Raw genomic sequence first — 17,554 nt, forward strand, 5'->3', positions numbered from 1 at the left:
AGGTGATCTTGGGGTCTTGGGGAAGTTTGAGGTGAAAACAGTCCCCAAGAAGCATGCGGAGAAAAAACATGTAGAGAAACCCGCGCGGGGGCGCAGTAAGAAACATCCTGAGGGTTCTGTTGCCCCTCCTTTGGTGTCCCAGACCGCAGGTACCTATCGTTCTTGTTATGGGAGACATACCGATTACGTGGTAGTATCTGACACCCTTGAGGGTTTGGGTGTTCCAGGTGGTGGTGCGGCTGTAGGTGGGACTGCTGCGGGTTCCACCCTTGCGGGCGAGAAGAGGAAACCTGAGCAGAAAGCTGCTGGTGTTGGTGAGGTGAAACGTCGGAAGCTTCAGTCCAAAAGGGCTGGTCCGACACAAAAGAAGCCTGCGGTCACTGCTGGTAAGTGTATAACTTTTACAAGTGTTTTGTATGCACAACTCGTTTTCTGATAGTTATTACTTTCTTTTTTTTTTTTGCAGAACCGCAAGATAAAGATTTTTCTATCTTTGACGCTCCCTCGTCTCCCTTGCATACCACGGCTGCGGATGCGGGTGTTACGAAGGAATCTGCGGCACCTTTTGTCAAGGTGGTGCCTGATCCGACCGTGCAGGCTGAGGAGACTGTGCGGAAAGCTGCGTCCCAGATTTTTGATACTGTTGATTCCTCCAACAATCTAGTGTTGAATCGCAGAAGTTTCCTGCTACTGAGAAGGTTTCTGGTTCCGCATCTGGGGGTGCGGGTTATGAAGGGCCTCCAATTCAGCCTGGAGAGTCTGAGCTGGAGTATTACTACCGCACCTACACCCCAGATCGGAGTACCAGCTATCACCGACCCCCCTGGAGCGTGATGCAGGGGGATGATATTTCCAATGATCCTTCTGCCTGCAAGGAGATTCTGGGTGGCCTGGGCACCCCATTTGAAACTGATCGTGCTCGTTCCGCACCCCATGAACTGCGCATCAACCAACTTTCCACCATGCTTGTGGGAAGTTCCATAGTGGTGAATGCCATTCTGGAAGATTACAAGGTGTTGGGCCGCAGGGAGGAGGAAGTTGCGCGCTTGCGAGCCGAGGCGGAAGAGTTGGTAAGGGCTGCTAGTGCGGGTGCGGAGCAGCTTGAAAAGGATAGGGCTGCTTTTGAAAAGCAGAAACAGACCGAGGAGTGGGCTGCGACTGCTGAGCTTAAACAGGTTCGTACTCTTGCTAAGTTACTTTCTGATGAACGCAAGAGTTGGAACGAAAAACTCTCTGATGAGCGTAAGAGCTGGAAAGCATCTTGGGCCAAACAGAATGAAACATTGTTTCGTGTTCGTCAGGAGTTGACGAATGCCAAGGCAGCGAATGTTGCTTTGGGCAAGGAGAAGGCTGCGGCCGAAGCGATTGCTGTAAAGGCCGTGGAGGCAGAGGCCCGGTTAGCAAAGGCGCTTGAAGAGGCCAAAGAAGCGGGGGCCCGTGCTGCAAGGGCTCTTGAAGAGGCGAATGCTGAGCGCACCCGTTTGAACCAGGTCGTTGGGAGCCTTCAGGTATGATATGCCTTTCCTGTTTTATCTTTTCTTCTACCTTTCGAGAATGTTTACTAATTTTCTGCAAACTGCTTCTTGCTTTTGAAAGGCTGAGGTGCAGACTCGTGAGGCCACGCTTGCAGACATTACTGCCCGCATGACTGTAGCTGAAGAGCGGGCTAACGAGGCTATCGAGGCTAGAGATGCCTTGACTTCTTCGTTTAACCAGCTTGAGACTGACCGTGAGTGGATGCGGTGTCACGGTATTGCACATGTAAGTATCTCGTGCCTTTGCATTTACTTAGATTAGCACGTGATGATCTTATTGCTCTTTGATGCAGATTGTTAAAGCTATCATGGACGCGCCTGAGACCGTAACTGGTATAGACTTGATCATGCAGCGTGCCCGTGATGCTGGTTTTAAAGCTGGTTATAACCGCTGTATCGGCCATATAAACGTTTTGTCTCAAGGCGGTTACATTAATGAACGGTCCGGGTTTCGTGATGTGGACACCGAAGCGCTTCTTGAGGCGGCCGTTGCATCATTTTATGACATGTCTCTCTCTTCTGTTGAGAAGCTTGATGAATGCTTAGATGCAGCGGACTATGTAGACCGGTTGCGGATGCTATATGCCGATGCGGAAGAGGAAAATACTGCTGGTGACGGCCAAGATGGCGCGGGTACCAGTGGTACAAAATAGGACTAGGTTGGCCTGCGTGCCCCTTTTTTGGTTTCCTCTTTGTATATGTTAGAACTTTATGTAAATCCGTTGTGCACCACTTGGGTGCATAAATTTTTTGAATATAAAGTTTAACTGTTGCTCAATTTGTACAAGTGTTTCTACTTCTTGCATGTTTGAACGTGTGTATGTGGAACTCTACCCGTTGTGAACGGGGTTGAGTATACTCTATACCTTTGTCGTATGAGTATTAGTCAATTCCGTTGTTTGCTCTGTTAGGGTTTAGGAATTGTGTAAGTTTTGTAAAAACCTGTGTATCCGGCCGGATAGACACTTAATGTTTTGCCTTTGTTGGCCTATTACAATATTTGTGTGTGGTTAGCACTTTGTGTGGGTATCGCGAATGAAGATTTTGCCAATCTGTTTTTGCGGATACCGCAAAGTGGAACACGCATTTGTAATAGCAGTAACAAACAATATTGCATTGAATTGCTCGTTTATTTATTTGCAGATGGCCTGCGGCCCGATAGGTTACATGGAAATGTAAAAATCATGGCTTACATGTAGCAGCGTCTAAGCTGTTGTGCATTCCATGTGCGTGCGATAGTTTCGCCTTCTAACGTTTGTAGTTTATACGCGCCTTTGCCCAAGACCTCTTTGATGAGGTAGGGTCCTTCCCACTTGGGGGCAAGTTTCCCTGGGCGCTCAGCGTTAGATGCTTCGTTATCGCGAAGGACGTAGTCTCCCGGGTTAAATGTACAAACCCGCACGCGTGAATTGTAGTATTTTTCAAGCTTAGTTTTGTACTTGGCCTCATTGATGGCAGCGTTTTCGCGCCTTTCTTCTAAGAGGTCCAAATCAAGCATGCGTGCTTCATTGTTGGCTATTTTGTTGATAGCCAACATTCGAGGTGAAGGGAGACCTACTTCCGCAGGGATTACGGCTTCTGAGCCATAGACCAGGCTGAAGGGTGTTTCCCCGTTGCTTGTTTTTGGGCTTGTTCGGTGAGCCCATAAGATGCTTGGGAGTTCATCGACCCAGCCACGCCTGGCTGTTCCCAACCTTGCTTTGATGCCTTCGACTAAACTTTTATTGATACTCTCAACTTGGCCATTCCCTTGCGGGTGTGCCACGGAGGAGAATATGTGTTCAATATGTAGTTCTTCTAGCCATTTTTGAAATTTGTCGGCAGTAAAGTTGGTGCCGTTATCGGTCACGATGCACATTGGTAGACCGAAACGGCAGATGATATGTTCCCAAATGAATTTCCTTGTTATCATAGCAGTGGTTGAGGCCAGTGGTTTTGCCTCTACCCATTTTGTGAAATAATCGACCGCTACTATGATAAATTTGACCGCACCTGGTGCGTCTGGGAATGGTCCGACCACGTCAATTGCCCATTTTTGAAAGGGCCATGCGGTGGCGACCGGGATCAAGTTGTTCTTGGGGCGCAAGGTCTTGGGGGCATGCCGCTGGCAATTAATACACTTGCGCAGTTCTTTGACGGCATCCAGGTGCATGCCGGGCCAGTAATACCCAGCATTCATGATTTTAGCCACTACCATGCGTGGTCCTGCATGTATGCCGCACATTCCCTCGTGTATCTCTCTAATGAGGTATGTGGCATCTTGGGGTCGACGCAGCGTAGGAGTGGGCCCAGGTATGATTTACGGTATAGGATACCGTCTCCTATTTGATAATGGCACGCTTTGTATTGCAACTTTCGTGCCTCTGACTTGCTTTCGGGAGTCACACCTGATTGCAAGTATGCAATGATTGGTGTCATCCAGGATGTTGTACCGTACTGGATGACATTGACTTGGCGCAGGGGTACTGAGGGATTCTGCAGAATTTCGATGCGTATCTCCTTTGCCAAGTGTTGGAAGCTGGTGGACGCAAGTTTTGACAGTGCATCCGCGGATTTGTTTTCACTTCTGTTGATATGACGGATATTGAAGGAAGTGAATTTTTCTTTTAGTTGCAAGGCTTGCTCGAGGTAGAGGATCATGATATCCCCTTTTGCGGTATAGTCGTCGCGCACCTGCCCTGCAACTAACAAGGAGTCGACGTGTGCTTCGAGATGTTGTACGCCGAGCTTGACTGCTAGACGTAGCCTTGCCAATAGAGCCTCATACTCTGCCTCGTTATTTGTGCTTTTGAAATCAAGGCGGATTGCATAGGTAAGCTCTTGGCCATCGGGGCTGACGAGTCGCAGACCTGCGCCCGCACCTTCTTCGTTGGACGCACCATCGGTAAAAAGTGCCCATATTTCTGAAGAGGGTGGTGGTGATGCAGGGTTTTGTTCTTCCTCGCATTCTCGGATGCGATTTGTCGGTACCTCGGCGACGAAATCTGCCAGGACCTGGCCTTTGATTGCGGGGCGCGGCTTGTAGTTTAGTGTGAGAGCGCCCAGCTCGATTGCCCATTTTTCAAACCTCCCAGAGATGTCAGGTTTGGATAGGATCGGGTCGATCCTGTAGTTGGTTAACACCGTGATGACGTGATTTGCGAAGTAGCGTCGCAACCGTCTTGATGCGTGTACTAGTGCTAGTACCAACTTTTCTATTATTGAATATCTTGTTTCTGGGTCGTTGAGCATCTTGCTGATGTAGTAGATGGGTGTTTGGACTCCCTCCCGCTCCACTATTAGTACCGCACCTACCGTATTGTCTGCGGCAGATAGGCATAATATAAGTGGTTCGTCTTTACGTGGTGCGGTTAGAGTTGGGAGTTGTATCAAACATTCTTTCATTTCCCGGAAGGCATCTTCAGCCTCTACGGTCCATTGGAATTGTTCTTTCTTTAGACAGTTCCGCAGGGTCTTGATGAAAGGATAAGACTTAGCTGCATGGTTGGCTAAGAATCTATTTAGTGCGGCTAGCCTGCCGGCTAGTCGTTGCATCTCTTTCATCGTTGAAGGCGATGGCATGCGCTCGATCGCCTGAACTTTTTCCGGGTTTACCTTGAATCCATCTTTGGTTACGATGAATCCGAGGAATTTGCCTTCTTCCATTCCAAACGAGCATTTCCCTAGATTGAGCTTCATATTGACGCTTCGCAGAGTTTGGAATGTTCTTTCGATATCAGTGAGCATGGTATCCTCTTCCATGCTCATGACGACTAGGTCGTCCATGTAGATTTCGACACCTTTGCTGATTTGCCCGCGGAAAGTGTCGTTCATCAGTTTTTGATAGGTTAAACCCGCGTTGCGTAATCCAAATGGCATTTTTGTATAGCAATAATTTCCGGTAGGGGTGCGGAATGCCGTTTTGTCTTCATCCTCGATTGCCATCTGTACCTGGTGGTAGCCTTTGTAACAATCGAGGAAACACTTCCATCGAAATGGTGCGAGGTTATCGACCTTTTCGTCGATTTCCGGAAGTGCGTAACAATCCTTGGGACAGGCTTTGTTGAGGTCTTTATAATCGACACACATGCGCCAGCCCCCGGATGGTTTCTCTACCATGATCGGGTTGGACAACCAAGTCTGGTACTTGACTTCCCGCAGGATGCCTGCGGAGAGCAGTTCTTCGACCTGCTCACGCATCGCCTGGTTTTTTGCTGATCCAAGGTGGCGTTGGCCTTGGATCACCGGCTTGATACCTGGCAAAGTATTCAGGAAATGTTACGCGATGTCGCACGGGACTCCGGTCATGTCTGCGGGTGCCCACGCAAAAATATCTTGGTTCCTGAAAAGAAGCTGCTTCAGGTGCGCTCTGGTGTTGGGGGACAAGGTGTGGCCCAACGTGACCTTTTGTTCTGGGTATCTTGCGTTGAGGACCCATTTTTCTGGTTGGTTGTTGGGGGTCGTCCTTGCTATCTTGGTCGGACGCAGTTCGTCCGACGTCATAACTTCCCTGCGTGCATAGATTATCGCGACCCCTATTTCGGTTGGGAAACCGATTGCAGAATGGGGTACGGACGTAATCATGTTGAAATCACCTTGGGATTCTCTCCCAAGGAGCACGTCATATTTGGAAGTATGAGGTAAAACCATGAAGTTTACCTCTTCTGTTCGTGTGTGCCTTCCGCTGGTGAGGCGCACCGAAAACGTAATTTGGCCAAGGGGAAAGACTGTTTCCCCTGCGAACACGGCCAACGGGTAATCCACTGCTTGCAACCAATCTTTGTCTTCCTGATCGAACTGGTTGAAGCACTGCTCGTATATGATATCAGAAGTACTGCCCGGGTCGATGAATAATCGCTCGGTGCGGTAATGAGCTAGTTGGCCGGTGATAACGACGGCGCGCCTGTCGCGCGGACCGCCTCGGACTTTTGGGAAGACGACTTGCTTGTCTTTCCAGTCATTGTCCGGTCTTCTCGCCGCCTTGCGCGGCCTTCCTTTGCCTCCGTTGATCATATGGGTTGAGGCCACATACATGGTCCTCTTCCCTGAGGAGGTGCCCTCGCTATGGGGGGTGATGCGTTTGGTGGCTTTTTGCCCACCGAGCAACAAGTGTTGCAGTTTCCCCTCCTTTAGGGCTCACTCAATCTCCAGTCGGAGATTGATGCAGTTGTTTGTTGTGTGGCCCGAGTCCTTGTGATACTAACAATAGAGAGTGAGATCTTGATTTTTCTTGGACTTCATTGGTTGGGCCGGTCGCAGGTACTGCGCGTCCTTAAGAAGGACTTCGCTTGGCGACCTAGTGATCTCGGTCCAGTTGCGGTCCTGAGATTCTTTCTTTGACGCCCGGTTATCCCGTTGGGCGTTAATTGTTGCCCTTGCGTCAAACTGGTTGGTACGCGGGAAATAAGGTTTGGAATCGCTGCCGCGGTTCCCTGTATCCCGGTTGCGCTTATTGTTGCGCTTGGGCTCGTAGCGGGAGGTTTGGCCTTCCGCATGGGGCTGTGCCTTTGCGAGGTGCGGTTTAAGGGACCGCTGAGTCTGGGCGTATGTCTTGACCGCAGCCATGACATCCTCCCATTTCTTCGGCAAGTCGTCTTTGCCGGAGATAGTTATAGCCATCTGTTCATCTCTGACGGCTTTGATGAAGTGGTTACGTGCCATTTGGTTGGCCACGTCGCCTATCTCCAGGCATTCTTTATTGTATCGGACGACGAATGCTTCGAGAGATTCGTCGTCCCTGCGCCAGATATTCATGACGTCCATTGAATCACGTTCATGACGTCGCTGCTGGCTGAAGTGTGCGAGGAACTTTGCATGTAGTTCCTCAAATGAGGCTAGTGATCCTACTGGCAAAGAATCGAACCAAGCTCTGGCAAGACCCGTCAGGGTCTGGGGGAAAAATGACACCAGGTGGGCTCGTCCCACCTGCCGTTGCACCCTGCGCCCATGAAAATATTCATGTGATCGTTCAGATCGGACGAACCGATGTATTTCCCAATGTTGAATGGGAATTTTGTGGTGGTGACATGGGCGCGTGCGATTCTTGGGGCGAATTTAGAGTTTTCGGCCGCGGCTCTTGGCCTGTAGGGTTGGTTCTCGGGGCGCTTTGCAGCGCGGAGGTATGTGTTGCGGGGGTGAGTGGGAGGAGAATAGTTGCGTCCTCCCGGTCTACTGCTAGTGTCATGAGAATCCCCGCAATATGTATGGTCGTCCGGGTCAGTGCGGCCATATCCTTCGTGTTGGGGATGCGGTCCCAGCCGGCTTTGGATGCCGGAACCGCGGTGGACTGTTGATTGCCGCCTGTTATCGCCTTGTGGGCCCAGGCGGCTTTGTATTGGGCCTCTGGTGCGACACCCATATGAGGAATCGTCCTCATTTATTGTGCGGACCTCACAGTAAGAGGATCCACAGTCTTCACGCCTGCTTCTGGAGGCTGGACGTGAGGGTGCCCTGCCGTCGTATTGTAATATACGAACCGCAGGTGTATGTGGTGCCGGGGTAGGCCCGGCTTGTACTTGCGCTTCAGCACAAGCTCGGTTGTATGTTGCGGCCAGCAGGGCTGCCTGCTGCTCACACCAGGTGTGAGGGTCCATGTCCGGAGGGATCACAGATGCGTAATGTGATAGGTCGTGTCCGAACGTTAGGGATGGCCCCTTTGCGTTGATGTGCCAATGTGGTTAGGATTTGGGATTGGAGGAGTGATCCTCGCAGTCCCTGAGTTGGTGGGGTTTAGGTTATCCCCAGTAGTGTTATTCGGACGATCAGACATGATCTGTTGAGAGGGAGAGGGATGGTACAAAAAAGTGCTTAAGAGTAGCGGTAGGCGCCAATGATGAAACAATGGTTAACCGGGCAGGGTTAACACACTGGTCTCGTTAAGAAGGGTTAATCCCTTCCTCTCGAGGATCGCTGGCTGGATCGCCTGCCGGTTGATCTCCTGCACAAGGAAACAAACCGTGACTCGTAACAAGGAGGATGGGGTGGGGGGTGCTCCTTGTTACCACTCTCCGATGTGAGAATCAGTAGTCTGCTTGGGAAGCAAAGTATGATAGTAGTAGTATTGAGAGAGTTGTGAAGAGATACCTCAAACCTGGTTTGGGGGTTGGTATTTATAGCCGAGGAGTGAGGAGGAGGTGGATGGATAGACTGACGGCATGCTGCACATTTGCAGGTGTGTCAGGCATGTCGGCTGCGGAGATGACGCCACGTCAGTCTGTCGCTTACGTTAGGGATGGCAATGGGTCGGGTTCGGGTCGGGTATTGGTAATCCCATACCCATACCCGGTTATAAAATCGTGTCCCATACCCGACCCAATATCCGTCGGGTATTTGTCGGGTAATTACCCGTCGGGTAATTACCCGTCGGGTATCGGGTATAACCGCGGGTACCGGGTATACCCATTAGTTTGTTAAAAGATATACGTTGGGATTTCTAAATACAATTTTTTACTATTATAATTATTATATAATTTTATTTATATATCAACTATTATAAATTAAAGATATACATTACATACATATAAGTTTTATTATAAATTAATAATAATTTTATTATACTTATACACTTACATGTATATACTTCACAACATACAAAATGTAATACTATTATCAAATGCATATAATAAAAGAAAATTAATTTTTTCACATTATGATCATACTAAAATAAATCAACAATAGACAAGTGTTAATGGAAAATAAAAATAAAAATTAAAAAAATCGGGTATATGATCGGGTATGTAGTTCGGGTAAACGGGTATGTGGTTTCGGGTAATCGGGTCGGGTATCACCGAATCCCATACCCGACCCATACCCGCGAAAATTTTTAAAAATAAACCCATACCCGGCCCAATACCCGTCGGGTATCGGGTATACCCGTCCCATTTGTGTCGGGTTTCGGGTATACCCATTGGGCTCGGGTATTTTTGCCATCCCTAGCTTAAGAAGACCTGACAGGCGGCTGCCATTGGTGCTACTTGCTCTGTGGTGTCAGTCCCACTTGCTGAGTGCACAGGATGCGGTGCGGGTCGCATCGCTGTTTGTGGTAACTGTAGATGTTACCGCGTCTCACTCTTTGATCAAGAAATACGCGAGATGCGGTGCCGAGCCGCATCGTCGTGGTGGTGACTGTTGCTGTTATCCAGCTCCCTTGTATTGATAGAAGTGTTCACTGAATGCGGTGCTAGGCCGCATCGCTGTGAATACTTCCGTTTTCATACACCAGATGCGGTGTCGTGCCGCATCACTATACCGTTCTCATATTCCAGATAAGTCCTCCTCCATCATTGGGCAGATTGGATTTAACCACTGTGTCTGTGCGTTCCCGCACGGACACATGTAGGTTGTTAGCTAGTGGGGGTTTTGATAAGGGTAATGGTCACTCGCGGTTGATGCTGACGCGAGATCTGGGACCATACCCCTTCAGCACCCTTCCACCAGGAAAGAAACCAGTGGGATGTCGGTGGGTGTTTTCAGTCAAACATAGACCTGATGGCACGATTGAAAGATACAATGCACGGCTGGTTGCAAAGGGTTATACTCAGACGTATGGAATTGACTACTCTGGAACCTTCTCCCCAGTAGCCAAAATCGATACAATCAGAGTTCTTTTTTTCAATAGCTGCCAATAAAGGTTGGCCTCTTTATCAATTTGATGTAAAAAAATGCATTCCTTCACGGAGAACTGAACGAGGAGGTCTATATTGATGCTCTACCGGGATTCAATGAGAATTTCAAGGCTGGAGAAACATGTCGGTTGAAGAAATCTCTGTATGGGCTTAAGCAGTCTCCTAGAGCTTGGTTTGGAAGGTTTACCCTTGCTATGAAGAAATATGGCTTCAAACAAAGCAACTGTGATCATACCCTATTTTTGAAACGTAGGGGCAGTCTTGTGACCTGCTTGATTATCTACGTTGATAACATGATACTTACGGGAAACGATGAAGAGGAAATGTCAATGTTAAAAGATAAACTTTTTTTCGGAATTCCAGATGAAAGATCTGGGAAGATTGAAGTACTTTCTTGGAATTGAAGTTCTGAGATCTAAACAAGGGATTTTTATCTGTCAGAAGAAATATATCCTTGATCTGCTAGCCGAAACCGGAATGATTGAGTGCAGACCGGCGGACACCCCAATGGTGGTTAATCACGGCCTACACATGGAAGATGGAGCAGAACTAGCAGATAAGGAGAGATATCAACGAATGGTGGGAAAACTGATATACCTCTCCCACTCTCGTCCAGATATAGCTTATGCAGTAGGAGTGGTGAGTCAGTTTATGCACCAGCCCCAAGCGAGTCACATGGAAGCAGTATTAAGAATCATCAGGTATCTCAAGAGAACAATAGGTCATGGTATACGGTTTAAATCAAATGGGCACTTAGAAATCCAAGCTTATATAGACGCCGACTGGGCAGGAGATAAAGGAACGAGAAGGTCAACCTCAGGATACTTCACCATGGTCGGAGGAAATCTAGTTACAAAAGGTAGTCGCTAGGGATGAGATCGGTACGATACCGGTACCGTACCGGTACCGATACCGTAAATACCGTTACCGAAATTGAGGAAATGTGGATACCGATTACCGTACCGTATTTATTGTTCGGTACCGGTACGGTACCGGTATCGGTACCGGTATTTCGGTACTTTACCACATTGGTACCGCTTTTGTGTCATCCATTGTTTTACCTAAAAAAATTTCATGTGCAACCCACCCATCCATTATTATCTGAACTAGAGTAATATATAGAGGAATATAAACAAAAGGTAAACATATTAAGTAGTCAAAAAAATCAAAAGGTAAACATCTATGGGTTCGACTTTTAACATCCAAATTCCAACATGTCTAAAAAATCATCATAATTGATTAAAAATAACCAAACAAAAGAATATTGATATTAATCTTTGTAAAACAGTGTTCAAGAAAATATCACTTCATAGTGGGATCTAAGATAATGACAAAATACATAAAGACATTATTAAATTCGGTATTAATACCGGTATTTACCGAAAAATACCGGTACCGATACCCGTTTTTTACCGATACCGAATTTCAAAAAATCTATTACCGATACCGGTACCGTTTATGATCGGTACGGTACGGTACCGGTATTTCGGTAAAAAATCTCATCCCTAGTAGTCGCCCTATCTAGTGCAGAAGCCGAATTCCGAGGGGTTGCTCGGGGCCTAGCAGAGATTTTGTGGATTCGCAAGCTCCTAACTGAGATTGGCTTTCTTCCTACTACAGCAACCAAAATCATGTGCGACAATAAAGCTGCTATACAGATCTCAGAAAATCCAGTCCAACATGATCGAACAAAACATGTGGAGGTAGATCGACACTTCATCAAGGAGAAACTGGAGGAAGGTGCCATAGAACTCCCGTATGTCCAGTCAAAAGATCAACTTGCAGATATTCTAACAAAAGCTGTCAACGGGAACGTATTTAGTAGCTGCTTGAGCAAGTTAAGTATTGGTGATCCCACTACTCAACTTGAGAGAGAGTGTCGGAAAGTAAATGATGTGTCGTAGTGTAGGGGCCATATATGTAACTTGGTGTTCTATATAAACACCCTCTTTTGTAACCCTAATGAGTACAATACAGTTTCAATACAATTCAAACCATTACAAAGATTATTCTCTATACCAGTTAACATTAATGTCCCCTTTAAAGAAAAAAACAAAAAAAAATCTGATTGGCTGACTTATGGTGGCCCCCACCACTCAAGTCACGCTCGTTATTTGCCTAGCGAAGCCACCCATAATGCCCTGAAATCGGCATTGGGGGCACTATGGGAGGATGTGACAAGAGACGTAACTAGTAAGTCCACACCGTACAACCTTAAGGTGGTGTTTGTTTTTTTTTTTGAGAAGTACTTCTGGACCTCTTATGTATGCTTCACGCAGACCACGCGCAGATGTAGGAGTTTGCAGACTGTTTGTTTTTTGAAAGTGCTTTCATTAAAAAAGGTCTTCTAGACCTTTTCCTCGTGCAGACTTGAACTCACATCTTCAAGGCTCTTCTCATCCTCTTCTCTTCTTATCCTCTGCTTTTTCAAAAATCCCTAGCATGTTCCTCCTCCACACCTCCTCCTCCGTCGCCGCTACCACCCTCCTTCCTCCCACCGACGTCATCTCTCACCTCTACTCTCAACCCAGAGCGTCGGTGGCCACTCCCCTCCTCCCACAGCCGCCGCGACGACCTCCTGCTCTTCCCACTGCCGTCGCGAATCCCCCATCTCTCCTCCCACCGCAGCCGCGTCTCCCCCTGGCTCCTCCTAGCGCCGCCGCCTCCATCCCAAACACAACAGGTAATTTCATTTTTTTAGGTTTAGGTTTGTGAAAATTGTTTATATTTGGGGGTTTAAGTTTATGTTATTGTTGGGATTCAACCAATCTTTTTATGCTCGATTTGGGATTTCATGGGTGACGTTTTTGAGATTTTCAAATAGAAATGCAAGTTTTGAGGCTGCACGTACTTTATTAAGATCCATTTCTTCAGAAAGTGATATGGAAGCAATGAATTATATTCCATTACCTACAAATGCAATGAATTAATTATTTTAAGTTTATTATTGGGAAAAAAGTTGTTTTTCTTGATAGGATCTGCAGATAAATTTTATCGAATTTGCATAAATGGATTTTAAACTTCTGTGTAGTTAAAAAACAAACAGTCTTCTTCTTGCAGACTGAAGAGGTTTGGTCCATCTCTTCTGCAGAAGATGTCTACAGATATGATCCGCAGACTGCAGACATTTTACCTCTACAACACCTAAGAGTTGTAATAAATAAACCGAAACCAAAGCTCAAACTCATTTATTCGGTTAAAACTGATGACTCTATCCACAACCAACCCCGAATGAGTTAAGGAACAATGTATCCGGATGGAATTAGAGACCAAATTAGGTTTGTCATGTTTCTATCAGAGCACCTGCTCTCATTTCAACAAAGCTTTTGTAGTGTTATTTCCATTTGTCACTAAAGCGTCAAGGGTGACGTAAGCACAAAAAAATCCTTCCACAAAGTTACGTTTTAACCCTTTATAAATTATAATCAAACCCCATACTCCCTCTATAAATATAACGATATCCCCGTTACATGTGTCTTACTCTCGTCTGTCTTCACTTCACCGTTTCTCGAAGCATCTCATAACAATAATAATGGCGTAAGAACATCTCTCATCTCTCTCTATTTCTATTTCAATTTGAATTTGATTTTGAAGTTAATATTGATGTATTTTTGTGATAGTAGCGTGAAGGAGGTTCTTCCGCCAGTGTTGGATTCTACTTCTCAACCGCCTCCTTTGTTCGACGGAACCACTAGGTATTCGTTCGTGATGTTATCGATTAGTTTAATTGAGTTTAGTGTCACTTTGTTTGTGGTTTAGTGTGATCTGAAGTTCGTTAATTGGTTTGATTTTGTTTTCAATTGAAGGTTATACACAAACTACCAATGTCCCTTCGCACAGCGTGTTTGGATCACCAGGAATTATAAGGTAAATTTGTGGATCTATTCTATTGTTTGTAATTTATTTATGATAATTTATAGGTGCACACTTTTTTAGCCCTAAACACTTGATAAAATATTCAATCTGATTTGTTTGGTTGGGTTTTTAAAGATTATAAAATTAGACAAATATCATGTGACAGTTTAGTTTATACTTGACCTAAATTCCCTTATTAGTTTAAAGTAAAGTTAAACCTCATGTGACAGTTTAGTTTATACTTGACCTGCGTTGAATGAGCTCTAGGGTATGTCAACTATGACTAATTGTTTAATCTACTTGAGCATAGTATCATTCATCACATAATACTAAATGATTGCGATAACAAAAAGAACAAATCCATATCATTAACTTTTTTTTTTTTTTTAATTTATGACTCAGTTTAGAAAAAATTATGTTTTTTTATGTATACATCAAAAGTAAAAAACCATCAAATAGGTTTTTTCATATGATTTTAAATTCCTATATATGAACAAATAAACTATTTTTTCATTTATTTGTTTAATAAAAGGAGAGATGGATGATAAGTTCATATTCATATGCCTTTCTTTTATATTTAAGTTTTTGATGATTAGAAATATAAATGTTTCATTTTGTTCTACAAATAGATCCTTCCCTTATACTTGTGTGTCACATCCCTTCCTTCAAATTATGTGAGGGAGACTTTTATTTTATGAAAAGTGGTGGTAGATGGTTGCGAGTAGAGAGGAGAAAAAATGTTACTGTTCATCATCTGTAAATTTGAGGGGGCACTATTCACTCTTTATAATTTTTTAATATATTTTGAAAGTGGTTGTGAGTGGAAGTGAGAGAAAATGTAATGATAAATGTATTAAAAAGTATTATTTAATTGAAAATGAGAGAGAAAAGATAGTGATTTTTAGTGTAATAAGGGTAAAAAAATAGGGGGTTGGATGTGAACAGTGGTGGATCCAAGAACTTCTTTCAGTAGGTTCGTTTTGGTAGATTCTCACTAGTTTTTTTTCCAAACCGAGTGGGTTCATGTGAACCCATAAAACAAGGCTGGATCTGCCACTGGATGTGAATGCTCTAAGGTAAGGTTGCTTAATGCATAACCAATTTTAAGTAGAGAACTGCATAACCAAACACTCATACCTATAATGGTTACAAGTAACTTCAAGATCAAGATAGAAAATGTTGGTAGAATTTATATCTCGAAATTAAATTTACATTTTTAAATATCTGGATTTTGATGTGTAGGGACTACAAGACAAGATTAAGCTTGTTCCTATAGACCTTGCTAATAGACCCGCATGGTACAAGGAGAAAGTTTACCCAGAAAATAAGGTATACATTGTTGCTATTCAGTTTTAATTTGGTATTTAATGAGAAAAATATTTCAAGCTCTTTTTTTATACACAAAAACACTTGATATAATAGCTTGCAAGCATTTTCTTTTCTTTTATGATTTTAAAAAGGTTTATTCTAAAAATAATAATGTTTAAGTAATTGTTTAAGGTGTATAATGTTGTATCGATGATAATTATATGTTATTTAAGGTGCCATCTCTTGAACACAACAACAAAATCATTGGAGAGAGTCTGGATTTGGCGAAATATCTAGATGCTCACTTTGACGGGCCTGCATTACTACCAAATGTAAGATTTAACTAACATCTGTCACATTTCCATTTTTACCCCCTCTCAAAGTTGTAACAAGCTTTTGTATAGGACCCTGCCAAACGAGAGTTTGCTGAGGAGTTATTCACATACACTGACACATTTAGTAAAACAGTGTTATCATCGTTTAAAGGAGATGTTGTGAAAGAAGCTGGTGTGACTCAAAACTTTTCTTATAGCTCCTTTTGTATTTAATTTAGGAGTTGAATGTCATTTTAGTCCCTGTGGTTTGGGCCATTTTGCCAGTTTAGTCCAAAGGTTTCATTTTTTGCCTGTGGGTCCAAAAAGGTTTCACCGTTGCCATTTTAGTCCACTGGGTTAACTTCATCGATTATTTCTGTTGACGAGAAGGGCAATTGGGTCATTTTGTATGGCCGAATTGCTCTTCTAGTTAACAGAATTACATATAAAATGACCCGAATTGTCCTTTTCGTTAACAGAAAAAATGGATGAAGTTAACCCAGTGGACTAAAATGGCAATGGTGAAACCTTTTTGGACCCATAGGCGAAAAATGGAACCTTTGGACTAAACTTGCAAAATGTTCCAAACCACAGGGACTAAAATGGCATTTAACTCTTAATTTAGCTATCAAATACTAGTTATGAACTTATAATTTGAAATTTGATCAGGTGTTGCTTTTGATTACTTGGAATCAGCTCTTCAGAAGTTTGACGGTCCGTTTTTCCTCGGAGAGATCAGTTTGGTGAGTATTCTGTCGAATCGAGCCACTATAAATTTTTACGGGCAGGTTGTTATTGCTAAAAACCTTATGAATTGCAGGTGGACTTTGTTTATATTCCTTTTGTAGAAAGGTTTCAAATATTCATACAAGAGGTATTCAAATATGATATTACCTCAGGCAGGCCAAAATTAGCAGCATGGATAGAGGTATCAGTTTTTTTTTTTTTTGGTTAACTCCATTGGCTTTAATGGTCAAATGATCTTATTCCAACAAGTTTTTAGAAGTATTTAATTTTAACATTAACCTTATACAGGAACTGAACAAAATTGATGCGTACACAGTGACAAAAGCGGACCCTGAACACGTTATTCAGTTGTACAAAAAGCGTTTTGTGGTAACTAGCGTTTCGCAGCACATACAAAGTTTCTTTTTATATTTTTTTATGTTGGTTAAATAATTAGGTAATGCATCATATATCATTGTTGCAGGATCAGTGAAGTTGATGAAGTCCTTGGAATCATGATCCTTTGGGTGAATAAAGTTGTATGTGTGTCAACTAGTAGTGTTGTGTCTGTCTTATAGATGGAGAAACATATGGTCTTTTGTTGTTACATATGATGATAATAAATGTATTGCATAATTGCAGACTAGATGGTGTCTGTCAAATGAACTGGTGTTGTGTTTCTTATTTTATGTAGTATATACAAGTGCAACAGATGACAAACTAGACATCCCAAGTATTATTTTTTGTTTAAAAAGACTACATACATAATACAATCTGATTTTTATATCAAAATTTACACCCAGCAACATGGTTGCAAAAGTCGCTAGGCGCTCTCTAGTCGGATTTAAGAGTACTCGTGAGTACTTCTCGGCCTAGGTGGATATTACTCGGGGAGTAATTGGCCTAGGCGAACAATACTCGAGCCTCGGTAGCCTACCTTGTAGCGAATACTCGGAGCCTAGGCGAGACTTTTACAACCATGCCCAGCAATGAAGCAACCCAAAGAGATGTGCTTTGAGTTGGGTATCATATGCATATTACATTACTGTGTTTAATTAATTATATTTCTTAAGCGAATGACAACAAGAAGCCGTTCTAGCTCAGTTGGTAGAGCGCGTGGCTTTTAACCACGTGGTCGTGGGTTCGAGTCCCACGGATGGCGTTTTTTTTAATCTTTTTAGCCATATAATTGAGGTTCACTATCAATAACCAA

The 17,554-nt window shown here is 44.1% G+C and overlaps 2 protein-coding genes and 1 non-coding gene across 4 annotated transcripts; all 3 read left to right on the top strand.

Moving 5' to 3' along the window:
- The first annotated feature begins 10,259 nt into the window (after positions 1–10,259).
- Positions 10,260–11,008, top strand: LOC118485795 (uncharacterized mitochondrial protein AtMg00810-like). Its single transcript, XM_035982247.1, has 2 exons — positions 10,260–10,280; positions 10,502–11,008. Exons 1-2 carry the CDS (start codon positions 10,260–10,262, stop codon positions 11,006–11,008), a joined length of 528 nt encoding a protein of 175 aa, XP_035838140.1.
- Positions 11,009–13,519: 2,511 nt separating this feature from the next.
- On the top strand, positions 13,520–17,066 carry LOC110898313 (glutathione S-transferase L3). 2 transcript variants are annotated; one of them, XM_022145073.2, is made up of 10 exons: positions 13,520–13,675; positions 13,759–13,833; positions 13,945–14,005; positions 15,236–15,322; positions 15,535–15,633; positions 15,706–15,808; positions 16,285–16,358; positions 16,436–16,543; positions 16,651–16,731; positions 16,826–17,066. In XM_022145073.2, the coding sequence occupies exons 1-10, from the start codon at positions 13,671–13,673 to the stop codon at positions 16,832–16,834; spliced, it is 702 nt and encodes a 233-aa protein (XP_022000765.1). In that variant the 5' UTR covers positions 13,520–13,670; the 3' UTR covers positions 16,835–17,066. The 2 variants fall into 2 exon arrangements, with proteins under 2 accessions (XP_022000765.1, XP_022000766.1); XM_022145074.2 differs by having other exon boundaries at positions 13,560–13,675; positions 13,762–13,833.
- A 364-nt stretch (positions 17,067–17,430) lies between these two features.
- TRNAK-UUU lies at positions 17,431–17,503 on the top strand. The gene has a single exon. It is a non-coding gene; the product is annotated as a tRNA-Lys (tRNA).
- The last annotated feature ends 51 nt before the right edge of the window (positions 17,504–17,554 follow it).

The sequence above is a fragment of the Helianthus annuus genome, chromosome 13 (genome assembly GCF_002127325.2).
Source record: "Helianthus annuus cultivar XRQ/B chromosome 13, HanXRQr2.0-SUNRISE, whole genome shotgun sequence".
Lineage (NCBI taxonomy): Eukaryota > Viridiplantae > Streptophyta > Magnoliopsida > Asterales > Asteraceae > Helianthus > Helianthus annuus.

Bases quoted from the DNA above. Each gene is read 5' to 3' on its own strand.
- LOC118485795 (XM_035982247.1), top strand. From the start codon at position 10,260: ATGTCGGTTGAAGAAATCTCT. The intron at 10,281-10,501 runs GTATGGGCTTAA...TCGGAATTCCAG, and splicing joins TGTCGGTTGAAGAAATCTCT to ATGAAAGATCTGGGAAGATT.
- LOC110898313 (XM_022145073.2), top strand. The intron at 15,634-15,705 runs GTAAGATTTAAC...GCTTTTGTATAG, and splicing joins GGCCTGCATTACTACCAAAT to GACCCTGCCAAACGAGAGTT. The intron at 16,544-16,650 runs GTATCAGTTTTT...AACCTTATACAG, and splicing joins AATTAGCAGCATGGATAGAG to GAACTGAACAAAATTGATGC.